The sequence below is a fragment of the Chrysochloris asiatica genome, unplaced genomic scaffold, assembly GCF_000296735.1.
Source record: "Chrysochloris asiatica unplaced genomic scaffold, ChrAsi1.0 scaffold00315, whole genome shotgun sequence".
Taxonomy (NCBI): domain Eukaryota; kingdom Metazoa; phylum Chordata; class Mammalia; order Afrosoricida; family Chrysochloridae; genus Chrysochloris; species Chrysochloris asiatica.
In genome coordinates, this window is record NW_006408833.1 from 973,144 (window position 1) to 991,918 (window position 18,775).

General features: G+C 36.8%; 1 protein-coding gene across 1 annotated transcript in view; it reads right to left on the bottom strand.

Moving 5' to 3' along the window:
* Nucleotides 1–18,775, bottom strand: part of HUWE1 (HECT, UBA and WWE domain containing 1, E3 ubiquitin protein ligase) — a 198,439-nt gene that overhangs the window by 140,272 nt on the left and 39,392 nt on the right. The window contains exons 3-6 of the mRNA XM_006875251.1: nucleotides 15,211–15,279; nucleotides 3,237–3,335; nucleotides 2,386–2,592; nucleotides 1,697–1,849 (exon numbers count right to left, since the gene is read on the bottom strand). Coding sequence (XP_006875313.1) covers nucleotides 1,697–1,849; nucleotides 2,386–2,592; nucleotides 3,237–3,335; nucleotides 15,211–15,255 — 504 coding nt within the window. The 5' untranslated portion in view covers nucleotides 15,256–15,279. The remainder of the gene's footprint in view (nucleotides 1–1,696; nucleotides 1,850–2,385; nucleotides 2,593–3,236; nucleotides 3,336–15,210; nucleotides 15,280–18,775) is intronic.

The window sequence follows — 18,775 nt, forward strand, 5'->3', positions numbered from 1 at the left end:
TTTGGTTATACTAGTTGATACTGTGAATGGAATCTTTTCCCCAATCATTTTGCATCTGGATATTACTAATTATGGAGGAGCTATTCATTTTTGTATATTAATCTCTTACTTGGCTTCCTCGCTGTACTTTTATTCATTCTAATAATTTTAAACTATATGAAAACCAAGAAACTCAACCCTACCACTATAAATAGTGACAACTTTTCTGTTCCTAATATAATATATCATTTTTTTCTTTTCTCTTATAGTTGTTGTTGTTGTTAAGTGCCATCGAGTCGGTTCCGACCCATAGCGACCCTGTATAGGGTTTCCGAGGGTGTAAATCTTTACGGGAGTAGAAAGCCTCATCTTTCTCCCGCGGAGCAGCTGGTAGTTTCGAACCGCTGACCTTAAGGTTTGCAGCCCGATTCGTAACCACTACGCTACCAGAGCTCCTTTCTCTTATAGTAGGGACCACTAATATAAATTTAAAAAGCAGAAGTAGCTGGTATTTTTGCATGACTCTTGAATTCAATAGAATTGCTTTCGTTTCCCCACTATGACTTTCAGTAGCTACAACTTAAAAATTTTAAGTTTATAAATATAAATACTTTTCCTAGCTTCCAAAGAATTTATATTAGTATTTTATTAATGACCTGAATCTTTTTTAAAAAGCTTTTGAAGAATCTATTGAAATACTTTTTCTTCCTTTTAACTGTTGCTTGAGCATCCAATGTTGAACACCACCTTACATTTTTAATAACATGAGAAAATGTTTACATTGCATGAAGAAATCAAGTTTCATACTTGTGTATATATTTCCAATGCAACAAGGGAATATCCTCAAATTTTAAGGGAAGCTCCATCTAGATGAATTATAAGTGATTGATTTTCTTTATAATTTTCTATCATGTCCTAACATCTTTACAATACATGTTACATTTATAGTCATACTCAAATCATTTTAAGTAATGATGGCACATAAAATGTCTAAAACCTGAATCATATTAATCAGCTTTTAATAAGGTCAGCTTTAATACTTGAACTCTGGTAGCGTAGTGGTTATGAATCGGGCTGCTAACCTCAAGGTCGGCAGTTTGAAACTACCAACCAATTCTCGGGAGAAAGATGAGGCTTTCTGCTCCCGTAAAGATTTATAGCCTGGGAAACCCTGTGCAGGTTCACTATGAGTCGTAACTGACTCCACGGTACTTAACAACAACAACAAGCCTCTAGGAACAAAGGACAATAATTTGGTCAAATTGAACTTTTATAAGACAGCTTTTACTTTCCATTACAATCAGAAACGTCAAAAACTAATGAATGAGCATAGCACTTTAATTCTAAACTAACTCTGAAGTAGACATTCCCAATTAACAGATGAAAAAAACTGTAACCAGAATAAACCAGGACTGGGACTCAAATTCAGATCTTTTTATTACACTATACTTCCATCCCATGTAGAATCTGATTCTGAGATTCTTTCCAGAAGAGACGTCATTTTTTAACAGAAACACAAACTTGTAACTATATCAGCAATGATTAATGAAATCTATGGAAGTTATTATACAATAACTGAAAATACTCTATAGGTTTCATAGAACTTAGATCAGTTAACTTAGGTATTCCAATCCAATTTTACATTTTAAGAATCACCCATCAAAAGGAAGTATATGCTCCAATTTTTATGCCTTTCCAAGCCTTAAACATGACTCACCTCTGCCAAATGTTGTAACCGGGTTAGCAGTGGGGTTCTCTTGTCAGATCCAAGGCGTGTGATATAGTTTGATCTTTTGCTGAATACATACAGTAGGTTAAGTACAGCCAGGACCACTTGCATATCAGAGGAAGCCAATAAAGTTGTCAAATGCTATAGGAACAAAAAAAAAAACAAAACCAGTATGTGTTATTAGGCACACTTGGCCTTAGAAGCTTAAAACACAACTATAATAGTATATTTGTCTACATTTATATAACACTTTCAACAAATTCAGTCAATATAAAACACAGACAATATTTAAGCACCTATAACATATAAAACCTTGTCCCCAAGGAGCTTATAATCCAGCAGTCTACCAGAAAGATCTATTTTAGCAAGAATAGGTTAGAGAGCAGACAAAAATCAATTTCTATGAAAAAAATTCCTGTAATACATTATATGCCTCTCATTCATTTCAAGTCACAACAGGCAGGGTGAAGATGATAGTAAAGAACCTTACTAACAACCCTATGAAGGGTGTTATCTACAGCTAAAAAAATCCTACCATTTTCTATAACTTTATGAAAATTTCAGAATTTCATGATGAAAAGTAAAGAAGCAATCACCAGAAAGAAATTACAATTTCCTTATTCATGACTATATACAATTCTAGTTAAGAATAAATAACATGCTTGAACCTTCCCTACCTCTATGGAACTGTACAGATGCCGGGAAAAGCTGTATTCAATGAGCAAAGCTGTGAAGTTCAACACAGCCAAGAGAAGCATTTTCAGCTGCTCTCTTTCTGGCCTATCACACACGAGCATCCAGGACATATTCTCCACGGTCTGTCCAGCATCTGCCAAAATTCCATCGAAGCGATCCAACAAGTCCACCCAGTGATATAACTCGCACTGAAGAGGGATGGAAAAGGAAGATACAAGAATAATGTAGAAGTACTGTGCGGGTACTTTGTGACTGAGTTTTGTTGAGACACTTAGAAAAGCTTAGTTACATTGGCCTGAGTTTATTGTTATATATAAATATATGCTAACACAAGTAAATGTCACAAAACCTCTAATTTTAAGGGGTCCTCAGAAAAAGAATTCTAGCTATATTTTGAGATCTATAAACATTCTGGGCAGGACCCATTATATCAGTAAAGTTCATCTTTCCTTAATTACCTAAAGAAAATTCTAAAGTAAATGTTAAAACCCCAAAAGTATCTAAAGTATCTCAAACTTACATTGTCAATCAAGCTAATGCCATCATCTGTGCAAGCACTCCCCATCTGGCAAATTTTTTTTTGTTCAAATTTTCCTTGGCAAACATTCACAGACTAGAAGTCACTGGTCCAGAGGTGTGTCAGGCCATAAGCAAGATGTTTATCAAATGATTGCTGAATGAGACTACCCCATGTGGTTTATCTTTTCATATCAGAACATACATAATACCATACTAGTCTGGTGAGTTCTGTCTTCTCTGAGCATGAAAAGAACATGAATAATTCTAACAGGCCTTAATTTCCTTAACCAGCCTCCAATAAGGGTTCACCTACCTTTCCAATGTTCCATGTTTTGATCTGCTGTAGTTCCAAGAGGAGTTGTTCATCATTACAAACTTTGAGTTTGTCTATTAAGGCTCTGCAGTCTGCAGGCTGAGAAAAACAAACAGGTATTCACAAAGAGTGGTTTGAGCTATGAAAGAGATGTAAAGAGGAGAATAGTAAAATAAATTCTTAAGACCCTTACATTTAAGGAGGCTTACCAGACAATACTTCAAATTAAAATGGAAACCTCATGACAAAATTCTCAAGAGAATATGCTCACATTCCATATTGTTTTGGTTGCTGAAAATACATTTTTCTTAATTTAAATCTCACAACAGCATTGCTAGATATAAATAGGTAGTATTTCCTTTTGCAGAAGAGGATAGTTAAGTTTCACATTAAGCACCTAATGTCAAAGCCAAGGAGTCCTGGTGTGGCACAATATGTTAATGTGCTGGACTCAAGGCTGCTTTAAACTGCAAGTTCGGCGGTTCAAGCTTACCAGTTGCTCCTCGGAAACCCCAACTATACAACTATGAGTCCGGATCGATTCGACATCACTTAACAACAACAAACAGCCCATGCTGTTTGTAGTATGTTGCTACTCTTTATTTATGCTCCTATTAAGTGGAAAAAATGTATGTACGATTAGCTCAGTTTTCCTGGTAAGAAAACTGGCTGCGAGGTTGGACTTGCTCATGATCAAACAGTTTATTAGTAAGCATTAAAAAAACTGATCCCAGATTTGTTACGTTTCAAATCCAAGCCCATTCCCAGAATATCATACTGCTTTTTACAGAGTTAAAAGAGCAAGTGTGACCATTTCTCCTAGTGACATCCATTGGTAGAAGGCTTCTCTGTCCCAACCCCTATTCTTTTTTTTTTTTTTGAAATATGATTGTATTTATTATACCCCATATAGGTCACTCTAAATGATACAGTGCTTAAAGAAAAAAGCATAAGCTATAAAAACTATAAAGAAACCCAGATAAATTAGTAACAGAAACTTCAGGGTAAGATTATTTGGGGAGAGAGGGAGACCAGTGGAATCCAACCACTATTCTTTTGAACTTTCAGAATACTGACTATAAACTCTTATAATTCACTATTTATTTGATAAATGGACTTTATAAATAAAAGAGAGCAGGGATCTATACAAATAGACGGGGAATCCTTACTGAAATTAGTCTTAGTTCTACAAAGTTCAAAAGTTCTTTGCCATCCTACATTCAGGGGTTTGTTGTTGTTAGGTGCTGTAGAGATTCTTTTCCCATTCTCCCTCTTTATATTTCTTTCATAGCTCAAATGAAAAGATGGTGCTAAGCCAAGCCACAAAAATTTCTCTCCTGCAGAATAAGGCTTTATTATTTATTATTATCTACCTCAAACTTTATGGTAATTAAATACATGCGAAATCAATGGCATAACATTCCAGGATAGGCAGAAGCTAAGAGATTTTGCCAAAGCCAACCCTGCTATGAAAAACATCCTAAAGGAAGTTCTGTGGACTGAGAACCAGCAAGAGCACATAACAACTACAGAATGACATACATAGCAGCATCAACCTGAACTCAGTCGACAAATGAAAGAGTCAAGAACAGAATAAAATTATAAGAACAGAGGATCTGGGAGGTCAGTCTATGATCAAAACAATTACAATGCGAAAAAAGGTGAACACAGAAGAACAGAGATCCAGGTGGTGGGAAAGTCAGGTAGATTACTGGATAAAATAGACTATCTTAAATGGAGGGAAGAACTAATGGAATATAAGGTAACCACAATGGGGTTGGGGTAGGGGTAGGGGGTTTATTTTTGGTGTTGGGGAGGGCAATACAAAAAGTGGGGAGGTGGTAGAAGAACAAGATAGACAGGGGAACACTGAGACAGGTTTGCATGGTCTAGTGGGACAGAAATAAATAGTGATGCATACTCAACCTTGGAACAACAGGGCTCTGGGATACAGGGATCTAGGTATAGCTTGAAGAGGGGAAATAATACTAAAATCCTTGACTGCCTTATGAATATTAGTTTCCCTTGCCTACTATTGTAAAATAGACACTTGAGTGGGATAGAAGGCTATGTTGGGAAACATGATTAGAGAAAGCTTGTAAGCCCGTCTTCAGCCTATAACTGATTGGAATACCTCAAAGGGGTTCTACAACTTGCCCAGTGAAATAGGCCTCATGCAAAGCCTTTACAGAGTATAGGACCTTAGGTGGAATCCTGAGTCCCATCCACAAACTTGTGAGGTAAGACATTCCCACTAGAAAGGACAAGCAGACTGAACAACTACAGTGACAGAAGATACATCTTCATGGTGAACCTGACGTATACTCAGAGCGGTAGTTACTCTAAATACCAACAGAGAGGGAAAGAGTCTTCAAATCAAGTTTCAATGCTATCTGCTCTGTGCACAGGGTAGATAGGGACGGGCAACTTAGACATTGACTATCTAAAATGAGGGGACAATAAAGGCACGAAGTGACTGGCTTACAAGGTTTCAAGAAGGAGCTGAGTTAAGAGTGTGGTGGGAAAGAAAGAGTCCCCACTGAATAGTTATCATCTTGTCTAGATGGGTCTGGTGAAAGGAGATGGGGATAAGATGCGTAAGATTCAATAGTGAATAACTGTTATCATGACTAATCGCAACTGTCACAATTGTAAAGGTAGAGGTTTTGTAACCAAAAAAAGGGGAGTAGTTAGTTAATCTTACAGTCCAGAAACACAGGATCCTAGGACCATCAAGAGAGGAACACACAAATAGAATGCGGGACCTTATCCAAAGAAGCAGCAGCGCCAGAGATGGAGTCAGAGATGGGGGCATTGAGAGGGGGAGCGGCTGAGGACTCTAGATTCATCAACTAAGAAGAGAAGGACTAAGAACTGGTGGCCAGGAGCAGACTTGCAGAATGTGCCCTTTGGAGATGTAATTTATTGTATATGGCTGAGTGGGTTTTATTGTTTGTGTGTTTATTTAAAAAAGCTAAAGTGGATAAAGAGAGAAATACTTTAAACTGATGGTATATGGAGCGGATTATAATCAATGTAATGAAACAAGTTATACGAATTGTTGAATATGAAACTGATGATATGTTCTGTAAACTTTCACTTAATCCACAATAAAAACCTTAAATTAAAAAAAAAAAAGATTAAAAAAAAATCAATGGCATAAAATCCTTTCATAAATCATACTGATTTTTTCCTCTTCCCCTTGAAGACATGAGGGAAAGGTAATGAAATAGTAAAACCGATACCATGGGAGTCTAAACCACCTGGTTCACACATTTCACTTGTATATTTTGGATCTACTTGGGATCCAATATCATACATAACACTAAAATTTCTAACAAAGGCCAGCTGTGTAAATCCAATTTTTTTTATTCTGTATGTACATTAGATAAAACCCGTTCCTGATGAATAATTTGATCCTATATTCACATTGTTATTAAGTGCCGTTGAGTCGGTTCCAACTCATAGCGACCCTGTATATAGGGTTTCCAAGGAGCTGCAGTTCAAACGGCTTTGCAGTCTAACGTATTTACCCACAGCGTCACTCCAGGACTCCTATATTCACTTAGTGTCCCATAATGAGGTATTCAATCTTTTTATTAGCAAACCAGGAGCTGCTTTTTTTTTTTTTAATATTAGGACTGTTGTAGCCAGAGGAAAGCATGGGAAAAACTCTAGGGGTCTTAACTGTGATTCTCCTATTAAGGCTTGCCAGAGACAAGGCAATGGGTATAGTATACCCAAGTGGTAGAACAGCTTACTTCAAGTCTAGACTTTTTGAAGAACCTGTTCTAGATCTAAGCCTTACTAACATTGTAAACTCTAGCAGTTACTCATTAAATGGGTCAAAGCAGAATGCCACAAATGTGATACATATTGGCTCTAAAACCAGAAAGGCAAAGGATACTCTGCTCCTCTTTCTTCAAATTGTATAATGAAAGGTGCAGCAACTACCCTCACTTTAGAAGTTAATACCCTAACATTTCCCAGAACTCTGTATCCCTAGAAACTTTTCCGATGTGGTGCTACAGGGTAAATACCAAGTACTAAACCCATCAGCCACTACTCAGAAACCCTGTGAGTTGGAACAGACTCAATGGCACTTAACTACAACAAACAGCCCACATATGTGCAAAGCATCTAACCATCTCTTCTATTAATGGATTTTTTTCTTTTTGTTTTAATGCTTGGAAGGGACATCCTCACCTAAAACCAGGTAAATATTCACCTACAATTTCTTTCTCCTATAGTTTCTTTCCTTTTTAAATACAGGTATTCATCGCTTAATGATCGTTTGAGCAACATCTAACAACATATATTGTCTGTGATCCCATCTGGTCTTTTTGTATGTTTAAATAAAAAAATGGAAAACACCTTTTATTACTTCCCTGTAATAGTTTTAATGGAGTCTTGGTATGGCGCTGTGGGTTGATGCGCCAGACCACAAGGCTGTTTGAACTGAAAGGTTGGCGGTTCAAGTTCACAAGCTGTTCCTCGGAAACTCTATACAGTCAGGATCCGTATGGGTTGGAATCGACTCGATGGCACTTAACAACATAATAGTTTTAAAGGAGCTTTCGTAGCATAGTGGTTACAAGTTGGACTGCTGACCACAAGGCCAGCAGTTCAAAACTACCAATTCTGCAGGAGACAGATGAGGTTTTTCTGCTCCCATAAAGATTTATAGCCTTGGAAACCCTATGCAGAGTCATTATGAGTCAGAACTGACTCCATGGCACACCACCACCGCCACTATAATAGTTTTAAAGACCTCAAACTCAGACTCTTGCAGCACTGGTCCACAGATGGAATATAGGCAAGTAAAGCAGAAGACATGACTCTGGGAGAGAGCTCTCAGGTTTTGTCCAGCAGGCAGAACAGTGTATGGGGCTGAGAACACTCCACTCTCTTTTCATTAGCTTCCTCGCCCTCAGTTGCCACCATCAATTCCTTAGGCCTCACCCACCAGCAGTGGCTACAAAGACCACCCTGTGGGCTCGTATAAAGTTTTATGTTGTTTACACAAATTCAAGTCATATGAAAACCAATTTGACAGAATGTCAACCAACACACAGCTGTATTAAAATCTTTTAATTTATACAATTTGTATCATATACAACAGCTTCCCTACCCTTCAAAGACAAACTGCCCTAGCATTACTTCTAAACGAATACATCCTACTCCACCAATTAAAATATCTTTTATAATCACAGGTTAAGTTCTCATACATATAAATGCTAGGATTCATTTCCAGGTTCTCTATTATCTTATCAGTAGATTCCCACACTAATGCCACTGTGGAATATATTAGGCAAATTTTCTTTATCCTGTTTCAATTTTATTTATTTTGTTGCTGTTAAGACTAAACACGGCAAAATATATAATCCAACAGTTTCTATAAGTACAATTCAGTGACAGTGGTTACATTTACATTTGTAATTCTATCTCCCGAGTGGTTCCTTCCCCATTAACAAACTCACTGCCCCATAAGATTCCTAATCTAATTTCAAGCTGCTATTGTCACTTTGACTCCATATAGTTTCTTCAAAGAGTACAATGTTCAAGGAAGACATCTCTTGCAAATTAGGCTAAACTCGTATTTGGTTATAAGCAGACTTCAGGGAATATTTTTGGATAATGTTTAAGGATTTTTCTCAGAGGAATAGTTTCAAGAGTTCTAGTCACCATGGCACCAGAAATTCTAGATTCCATGAAATGGAATATCTTTATGCTGACTGAATACCTGTCACTTTGCCATACTGTGGTGACTTACATGCTACTATGATGGTAAGTGATACCACTGATTATTTTAAATACTAGCAGGGTCACCGTGAACAGGTTTCAGTGGAACTTCAAATACAGATTAGGAAGTGGACTACTTCTGAACGTTTAGGCTTTGAAAAAATTATGTATAGTAGCTGAATATTAACAAATATAGTACCAAAAAATGAAAACATTAGGAACAGCAAAAGAACATTATAGGATATAGTGCTAGAAAATAAACTCCTAAGGTTGGAAGACACCCCCCAAAATAATGACTGAGAAAGAGCTGCCTACTCAAAGTTGTTGTTAAGTGCTGTCAAGTTGGTTCCGACTCATAGCAAGCCAGCATATGGTTTCCAAGCAGCAGCTGGTAAGCTTGATTCACCAACCTTGTAGTTCATACTGACAGGACTCCTGCCTACTCAAATTAGGTGGTGGTGGTGTGCCATGGAGTTGGTGCCGACTCATAGCGTCTCTGAGGCTGTGAATGTTTATGGGAGCAGAAAGCCTCATTTTTCTCCCGCGGAACCACTGGTAGTTTCAAAGTGCTGACCTTGAGGTCAGCAGCCCGATTCCTAAGCACTACATTATCAGAGCTCCTTACTCAAAGTAGAGTGGGAAAAAAATGATGTGAGTGGAGTAAAGCTTTTGGGACCTTCTATTTGCTAATGGAACACAACTCAATGAGGAGAAACAGCTGCAAACATCCACTAATAATCAGAACATGGAATGTAAGAAGAATGAATCCAGGAAAATTTGAAGGTATTGAAAATGAAATAGAACACATAAAGATTGATATCCTAGGTATTGTTGTTGCTGTTATTAAGAATTGGTTCTTAATAACCAACTGTTGAGTTGGTCCCAACTCACCGCAACCCTATATAGGGTTTCGGAGGAGTGGCTGATGAATTTGAACCACTGACCATGTAGTTCAGTGGCTTCAGTGCCACACCAGGCCTCCATTTTAGACATTACTGAACTGAAATGGACTGATATTGGCAGTTTAGAATCTTACAAACATATAGCTTACTATGTTGGAAACAACAAGTTCAAGAGGAAAGATGCCACATTCATTGTCAAAAAGACCAATTCAAGATCTATCTTAAAGTACAATGCTGTCTATGGAAAGGATAATATCCATATGCCTTGGCTGCTAACCATGAGGTCAGCAATTCAAACCCACCAGCCGCTCTTTGGAAACCCTAGACAGGGTTGCTATGACTCAGAACCGACTCGAAGGCACTTAACAAGAACAACCGACTTCTGTCTGAAATAAATCAAACATGCAACCAAGATGTATTGATAATTATTGGTGATTGAAATACAAAGGTTGGAAGCAAAGAGGAAGGATCAGTAGTTGGAAAATATGGCCTTGGTGATAGAAACAATGCTAGAGATGCATGATAGAATTTTGCCAAGAGCAATGATTTCTTCATTGCGAAGACATTTTTCAAACAACATAAAACACATGGACCTCACCAGATAGAATACACAGAAATCAAATTCACTACATCTGTGGAAAGAGATGGTAGAAAGCTCCATATCATCAGCCAAAACAAAGCCAGGGGCAGACTGTCAAACAGACCATCAATTGCTCATATGCAAGTTCAGGTTGAAGCTGAAGAAAATAAAAACAAGTCCATGAAATTCAAAATATAACCTTAAAACATCCCACGTGAATTTAGAGATCATCAAGAGCAGATTTAATGAATTACAACACTAAAGACCGAAAATCAGAAGAGTTGTAGGATGACATCAAGAACACAAATCAAGAAGCAAAAGATCATTAAGAAGACAAGAAGGAAGGAAAACACCAAAAAGGATGTCAGAAGAGACTCTGAAACTTGCTCTCCAGCATAGAAATGCTAAAGCAAATGGAAGAAATGAAGAGGTACAAGAGCTGAACAGAAAATGTCAAAGGTCAGTTTGAGAAGATAAAGTCAAATATTATAACAAAATGTGCAAAGACCAGGAGCTAGACAACCCAAAGGGAAGAACATGCTCGGTATTTCTCAATCTGAGATAATTGAAGAAAAAATTCAAACCTCGACTTGGAATACTGAAGGATTCTATGGGCAAAACATTGAATGATGCAGAAAACATCAAAAGAAGATGGAAGGAATACACAGAGTTGCTGTACCCAAAAAAAAATAGATGATGTTCAATTATTTCCAGAGGTAGCTTATGATCAAGAACCAATGATACTAAAGGAAGAAGTCCAAGGTGTACTGAAGGAATTGGCAAAGAACAAGGCACCGGGAATTGATGGAATAGAATAGAAATTTTCAACAAACTGATGCAGCTCTGGAAGCACTCATTCATCTATGCCAAGAATTTTGGAAACAACTACTTGGCCAAATGACTGGAAGAGATCCGTATTTGTGCCCATTCCAAAGAGAGGTGACCCAAAGGAATGTGGAAATCATTGGACAATATTATTGATATCACATTCAAATAAAATTTTGCTAAATTAAAAAAATGGCTGCAAGCATACACTGACAGAGAACTTCCAGAGGTTCAAGCCAGATTCAGAAGAGGACGTGGAACGAAGGATATCATTGCTGACTTTAGATGGATCTTGGCTGAAAGTAGAGAATACCAGAAAGATGTTTACCTGTGCTTTACTGACTATGCAAAGGCTTTTCATTGTGTGGATCATGATAAGCTTTGGTTAACACTGTGAATTATGAGTATTCTGGAACACTTCACTGTGCTCTGATACATATGCTAAGAGGCAGTTACTGAACAAAAACACTGAATGGTTTAAAATTAGGAAAGGTGTGTACCAGGGCTGTATTTTTTCACCATACTTATTCAATTTGTATGCTGAGCAAATAATCCAAGAAGCTGAATGACATGTAGAACATAGTATCAGGATTGGAGGGAAAACTCATTAACCACCTGCGATATGGACATGATACAACCTTGCTTGCTAAAAGTGATGAAGACTTAAAATACTTATTGATGAAAATCAAAGACCACAGCTTTGTGTATGGGTTGCATCTCTATGTAAAGAAAACAAAAATCCTCACCATTGGCCCATTAAAGAACATTCTTACCTACGGAGAAAACGTTGAAGTTGTCAAGGACTTCATTCTTCTTGAATCAATTATCAACACTCATAGAAGCAGCAGTCAAGAAATCAAATGATGTATTGCATTAGGCAAATCTGCTGCACAAGACCTTTTTACAGTGTTGAAGAGCAAAGATGTCAGCTTGAGGACTAAGGTGCACCTGACCCAAGCTATGGTACTTTCAATAACCTCATATGTATGTGAAAGTTGGACAGTGAATAAGGAAGACCGTAGAAGAATTGATGCTTTTGAGTTATGGTATTGGAGGAGAATATTGAAAGTGCCATCAGCTGCCAAAAGAACCAACAGATCTGTGTTGAAAGAAGTGCATCCAGAGTGTTCCTTGGAGGCCAGGATGGCCAAACTTTGTCTCTCATACTTCGGACATATTGTCAGGAGGGAGCAGTCGCTAGAGAAGGATATCATGTTTGGTAAGGTGGAGGGTCAGAGAAAAAGAAGAAAACCCCCCAGCGAGATGAGTTGGCAAAGTGGCAGCGTCAATGGGCTCAAGCATGGCAACAATAGTGAGGTTGGCCCAGGATTGGGCAGTGTTTCATTCTGCTGTGCATAGGGTTGCTATTAGCCGGTACTGACTCAATGGCACCTAACAACAAAAAATATTATCTGCTATATTAGCCATCCAATTGGGAGCAAAATGGTATCTCATTGTCGTTTTGATTTGCATATCCTCTGATAGCTAATGATACTGAACATCTCTTCATCTGAATGTCCTCTTTAGAAAAATGTCTATTCAAGTCCCTTGTCCATTTTATGACTGATTATTTATATTTTATTGTCAAATTATTGGTTGGTAGATTCTTAATGTTTAATAATTCACTGCTACAAGCTAGACCTGACAGCATTGCCCCTTCATTTAGGTCTTTAATTCACTGTGAGGTTTTTTTTTTTAATGTGTGTATGGTGTGAGTCATGGATCCTACTTCCTTTTCCTACATGTGGAAATTCTGTTTTTCTAACACCATTTAACAACGGTTCTCTTCTATTCCTATCATAATAAGGACTTAGTACCCATGTCAAAAATCAGGTATTTTTGGTTCTCAATTCTAGTGCACTGGTCTACAAGAGGGCTTCAAAAAGTTTTGGAAAAATTCTATTCTCTTTTGAAATTCCATTATCAAAAACTCCATTTTTCATAGACCTCTTTGTATGTGTCTATTATTATACCAGTACCAGGCAATACTCATTGCTGTAGATTTATGTTATTAAATGAAGACATTTGAGTCCTCCTACTTTTTCTCTTTAAATATTTCAAAATTAGTTTTAGCTGTTGAGGGCCTCTTACCATTCCCTATAAAATTGAGAATTGGTTTTTCCATTTCTGTTAGGATTTTGATTAGGATTGAATTTAATATATAGATTGCAACTGTTTTGGCATCTTAAAACATTAAGTTGTCCAATCCAAAAATACCGTTTTTCTTTATGATCTCCATTTTCTAACAGTACTTGACTATATAACTGTCAGAACTTATAAATATGAAAACAACAAAAATTAAAAGCACAGAACAAATGAAAATATTTGCCACAGATATGAAAAACACAGATATATTCAACATTCTTGGTACTCACTAAGAACACAGGCATTCTAATATCAAAATGGAGGGCACAGTTGAAAACTGTTATAAAGTCAACAAACTTGAAAAATATATTCAAACCCAGGCTCACTAGGAGTCAGAACCAATTAGATGGCAATTAACACCCCCCTCCCAACTATTTATTTAAACATTTTCAAGTATCAAATGTAAACAGGAGTCCTGGTGTGGCACTGTAGGATAAGCACTGGACCTCAAGGTGGGTTTAAATTGCAAGGTTGGCAGTTCAAACTAACCATCTGCTGCTCCTCAAAAACCATACACAGGGTCGCTATGAGTTGGAATCAACTCAGCAACACTGAACAACAAATGTAAAAAAGGTATGGGAAGACAGTACCTCTCATACTCATTATCGGGAATATTAGTGCTTTGCTTGAAGCCACAGCCTGTGTTCCTGGAAGGTAACTGGCAAGGTGACACAATGAAGCACAAACTACTAACCAAAAGTTTGATGGGTCGAACTCACCCAGAGGAACCTCAAAAGACAGGCCTTGCAATCCACTTAAGAGTCACAGCCTTGAAAACCGTATAAAGCAGTTTTACTCTGCACACAAGTCATCATGAATTGGAATCAACTTGACAGCAACTAACATGTTCCTAAATCAACCTTTCCTAGATTAGTCCTTGGGTTAACATACAAATAGTAAACACGCTCAGCTGTTCACCGAAATGATGAAAAATTCAAGTCTAAAGCTCTGATGATCTACTTCCAAAAACTCAAGTCACTGAAAATCCTATGGAATACAGTTCTACTCTGACATAAATGAGGTCACCATGAGTTCTAATAAAAACATAACAACAATGTCTCTTAAGCTCAGAAATGTTCATTCTAGCTGATAGAATATTGGACGAAAACTGGATTTATGCTATTAACAGAATGAACTGACATGGCCACCCAAAATACAATGTACAATTTAAACTGAATTTTATGATTAGGAATTTCTAATAAAGAAAGTGAAGTCACTGGCATCATAAGAAATGGTGTTACCACTTCAACTATTTGGTGGAGGTGGAGCTGGTGGTTATATACTGTGGAGTCGGTTCTGACTCATAGTGACCTTGTGTAGGGTTTCCAAGGCTGCAAATCTTTACAGGAGCAGAAAGCCTCATCTTTTTCACGTGGAACCGCTGGTAGTTTTGAACTGGTGATCATGGAATTAACAGCCCAACTAGTAACCTAGTAACCACTATGGTACCTGAGAAAGATCCCACAACTACAGTCAGCATTTGAATCCACTTCTGGATTCCTTCAGAATAGCCTGAAGACTTATTTTGAATAAATACAGCTAACAAAGAAATGTTTGACGTTCATCACTTTCCATGGTTTCGTCTCCACCATCCATTGGTACCCACTTTTTTAATCAAGAGAAGTTTAAGTGAAAATCTGAGTGACTCAAGATAAGTTGCTGTTTTACTGCACTTGGTATATATAATTAATGGCATATTTAGAAAATCAGTATGGGTGAACACATCACTAGGACTATTCCTAAAATTTAAAAATGACAGAGCAAAGTTTTGGATACTTACAGCCTCAGTAGGTGTCTTTTTCAGTTTAGTTCTGTCTACTTTCATGTTTTCGATTTTCTGCTTTATGACCTGAAAAGAAAATAATAAAAGAAGAACTTAAAACTACAATCTTTATCTCTATATGCATTGAGATTAGCAGGATAAAGTGAAGAGTATAGAAAATGCTTAAAGAAAAATCTCTGGTGATAGGATGCCATATCAATTCAAGAGGCACAGTTATGATGTAGAAAAGGGTATAGAATCTCTCCAGATAACCGACCTACATCCTATACCCACACCTGCAACTAAATTCAGCCAAAATAAAAATATTCCTATCCCACTTTTCAACAAATTCTTAATACCTCAGGTTGGAAAAACTCACCAGAACACTGCAGTTTTCTAGAAAGCTTAACATTAGCAATTTCACTTCTAGAGATAAAACAAAATCATGTACAGAAAGATTTAAACAGGAATCAATGTGTAACCATTTCTAATAGTGAAAAATCGCAAAGAACCAAAAACTAAAAGTAGACTTACTTTAAAACAGAATATCATGCTACTTTAAAATATTACAAACAGTAAAACATAATAAAGATATCCCTTTTTTATGTTATTCACAACACAGAATTATAGTCTAAATCTATTATAGTAAGAAGACAAAAGATAATAGCTTAAATGGGATACTGCATGAAAATGCTAATTCTTTGCTAACCATAGGGATTATGTATGATTTTATCTGCATCTCTGTATCTTTTACTGTTTTTACCAATAAAACATACTAGTTGCACTAACAGTTGTAGTATAAAAACAAAGGTTATACACACAAAAGCCTTTATTAGAAAATGACGTTTAAGGCATCTACTGTAAATGTCCTAAGCAAAGAATACAATCACTTTACTAAATTTATGTGATTTGGCCAGGAAAATATAGATGCCAAAACTTTATGAAGATCACTAACCAAACAGAGTCACAAGAAACAAAAGCAACTGCTATCGAGTTAAGTTCAACTCAGCAAGTTTATGTAGGACAGAGTAGAAAACTGCTCATTATGGTTTTTAAGACTAAATCTTTAAAGGAGCAGGCAACCTCACCTTTCTCCTAAAGAGTGGCTGGTGGGTTTGAACCGTTAATGTGTGGTTAACCACCCAACGCTTAACCCAAAGAGTTCTTGAAAATCGCCATGGAACCTAAGAATGCTAGGAGAGATCTTTCCCCAGAGCCTACATATAGAGCCTTTTCTATCCCTAGAGTTGGTTCCCCGAATTCAGACTTCTAGTTTTCTGAACTATGAGGGAAATAAATGTATCTTTACAGTCAAATGAAATAAACAAATAAATAAATGTGACTTCAAGGGGTCACCAGCCTAATAATTAGATACACAGCATACTCCTAAGTCACATGACCTCTGACAGTTGACAAGTCCTTCAAGATACCCTGGCCAAGGTATAGAAGAAATAAAGATTTCTCCCTTTAGCAAGTAGGATATGTGCACAGAAGTAGAAGTGGACTGCACACCAGACGAAGATTCTAACAATATATTTGCAAAGCTAAGCACAAACATAAATTTTCGGCAGTTTTCTGTCTGAATTTAGACCAAAACACATAGTACCATGGAATAGCTTATATTTTACTTGTATGGCCCACATTTAGCAAGAGTTGGCAGCAAAATCCAGAATATGCTCTAATATATTCCTGAGAGGGGGAAAAAAAAAGGCATTTCCCCTTTATTGAGTCCTGGTGTGGCGCTGTGGGATAATACATTGGACCGAAAGGTTGTTTTGAACTGCAAGGCTGGCATGGCTCAAATTCACCAACCACTCCTTGGAAACCCTACACAGGGTCGTTATGGGTCGGAATCAACTCAATGGCACTTAACAATATCTATAATGTTATCTGTTACTTGTTAGATGCTGTCAAGTCGGTTCCAGCTCATCGTGACCCTATACACAACAGAACAAAATATTGCCCAGTTCTACACCATCCTCACAATCATATTTGCTAACCCTCTATCTACTCTACCATACATATAATGTCCTCCAAATAACATGTCCAATGTTAGTGAGAGGAAGTTTTCCCATTCTTGCTTCTAAGGAGCATCTGACTACACTTCTTCTAAGACAGTTTTGTTTGTTCTTCTGGTATTCATGATATTTTCAATATTCTTCACCACCATATTTCAAATTAATTGATTCTTCTCTGGTCTTCCTTATTACTTATTCATTGTCCAACTCTCACAATTTACAAGAAGATAAACATACAAGAAGCTGAATGAACCCCAATCAGGATGGATCCCAAAATAAAATTACCATATATATCAAAATCAAATCTCCAAAATCAAAGGAAAGAATTCTAAGAACAACTTGGGAAAAGCAAAAAGTTACCTACAAAGGAGAACTATTAAGACTAAATTCTGATCTCTCAGCAGAAACCATGCAGGCGAGAGCACAATGGGATGACATATACAAAATTCTAAAAGAAAAAAAATTGCTAACCAAGAATCATACACCCAGCAAAGCTTTCCCTCAAATACAATGGCAAAATTAGGACATTTCTTGATAAACCGAAATGAAAGGAAATTTGTAATGACCAGGCCCACTTTACATATAAAACAAACTGCTTTTAGTAGGGATAAAATTAATAAGCTACAGAATAATTTCAAAGAAAACATACCTACACATCAGACCTTAAAAAGAGGAGAATCAGAAAGATTTAGTAAACACAACAGAAAATAAAATAGAAAGAAAACCACAAACAAATGAACTCAGCATAGAAAATGTCATTCAATTCATATCTATTGATAATCACTGAATACAAATGTATTAAAAGCACTAGTTAAAGATAGAGATCAGAATGAGTAAGAAAGCAGAATCCTGCAATATGCTACCTACAAGAGACATATCAAAAAAATGGAAACATTCTAAATGCCCATGGGCATCAACAGAATGGTTAAACCAACTTTGGTACATATACACAATAGAAAACTACAAAAACTGTGAGAAATAATGAATCTCTGAAACACCTCATGAAATTAGTCAATCATAAAAGGACAAACATTATATGAGACCAACATTGTAAAAAGTTAGAGAAAAGGTTGTCTTTATAGAAATATCTGCTCTGCAAACCGTCATTCAATTCACAATAAAGTTGTTTTAAAGTTCATTTACATACAAAAAGCTTTTTTTTTATTTTAATTTTTTTAAAGTTCACTTTCTATCTTGTTACGGACACTTCACATTTATGACTCAATCAGGAAGCCTAAGTTAGAATCTCGGCTATATCATTTACTGTATATGAAAAATCAGCCCGTTTCCTCAATCTGAAATAGAGAAATGGCCGCACCTATTCCAACACTCAATTTTATCTAATGTATTCCCAGAGCAGTCAAAGTAACTTTCTTAAAATATATATCATATTGCCTCCCTGCTTAAACCTTTCAATAATTGCCTTCGAATTATACCCAAACGCTGTCCAAGACTCACAGGATCCATAGAATGATTTAGGCCCTGGACATTCTCAAACCTCTTCTTCCTGCACAACCTTACTGATCTTTCTGTTAAGTTCTTGGAACACTAAGTTCTTTCTTGCC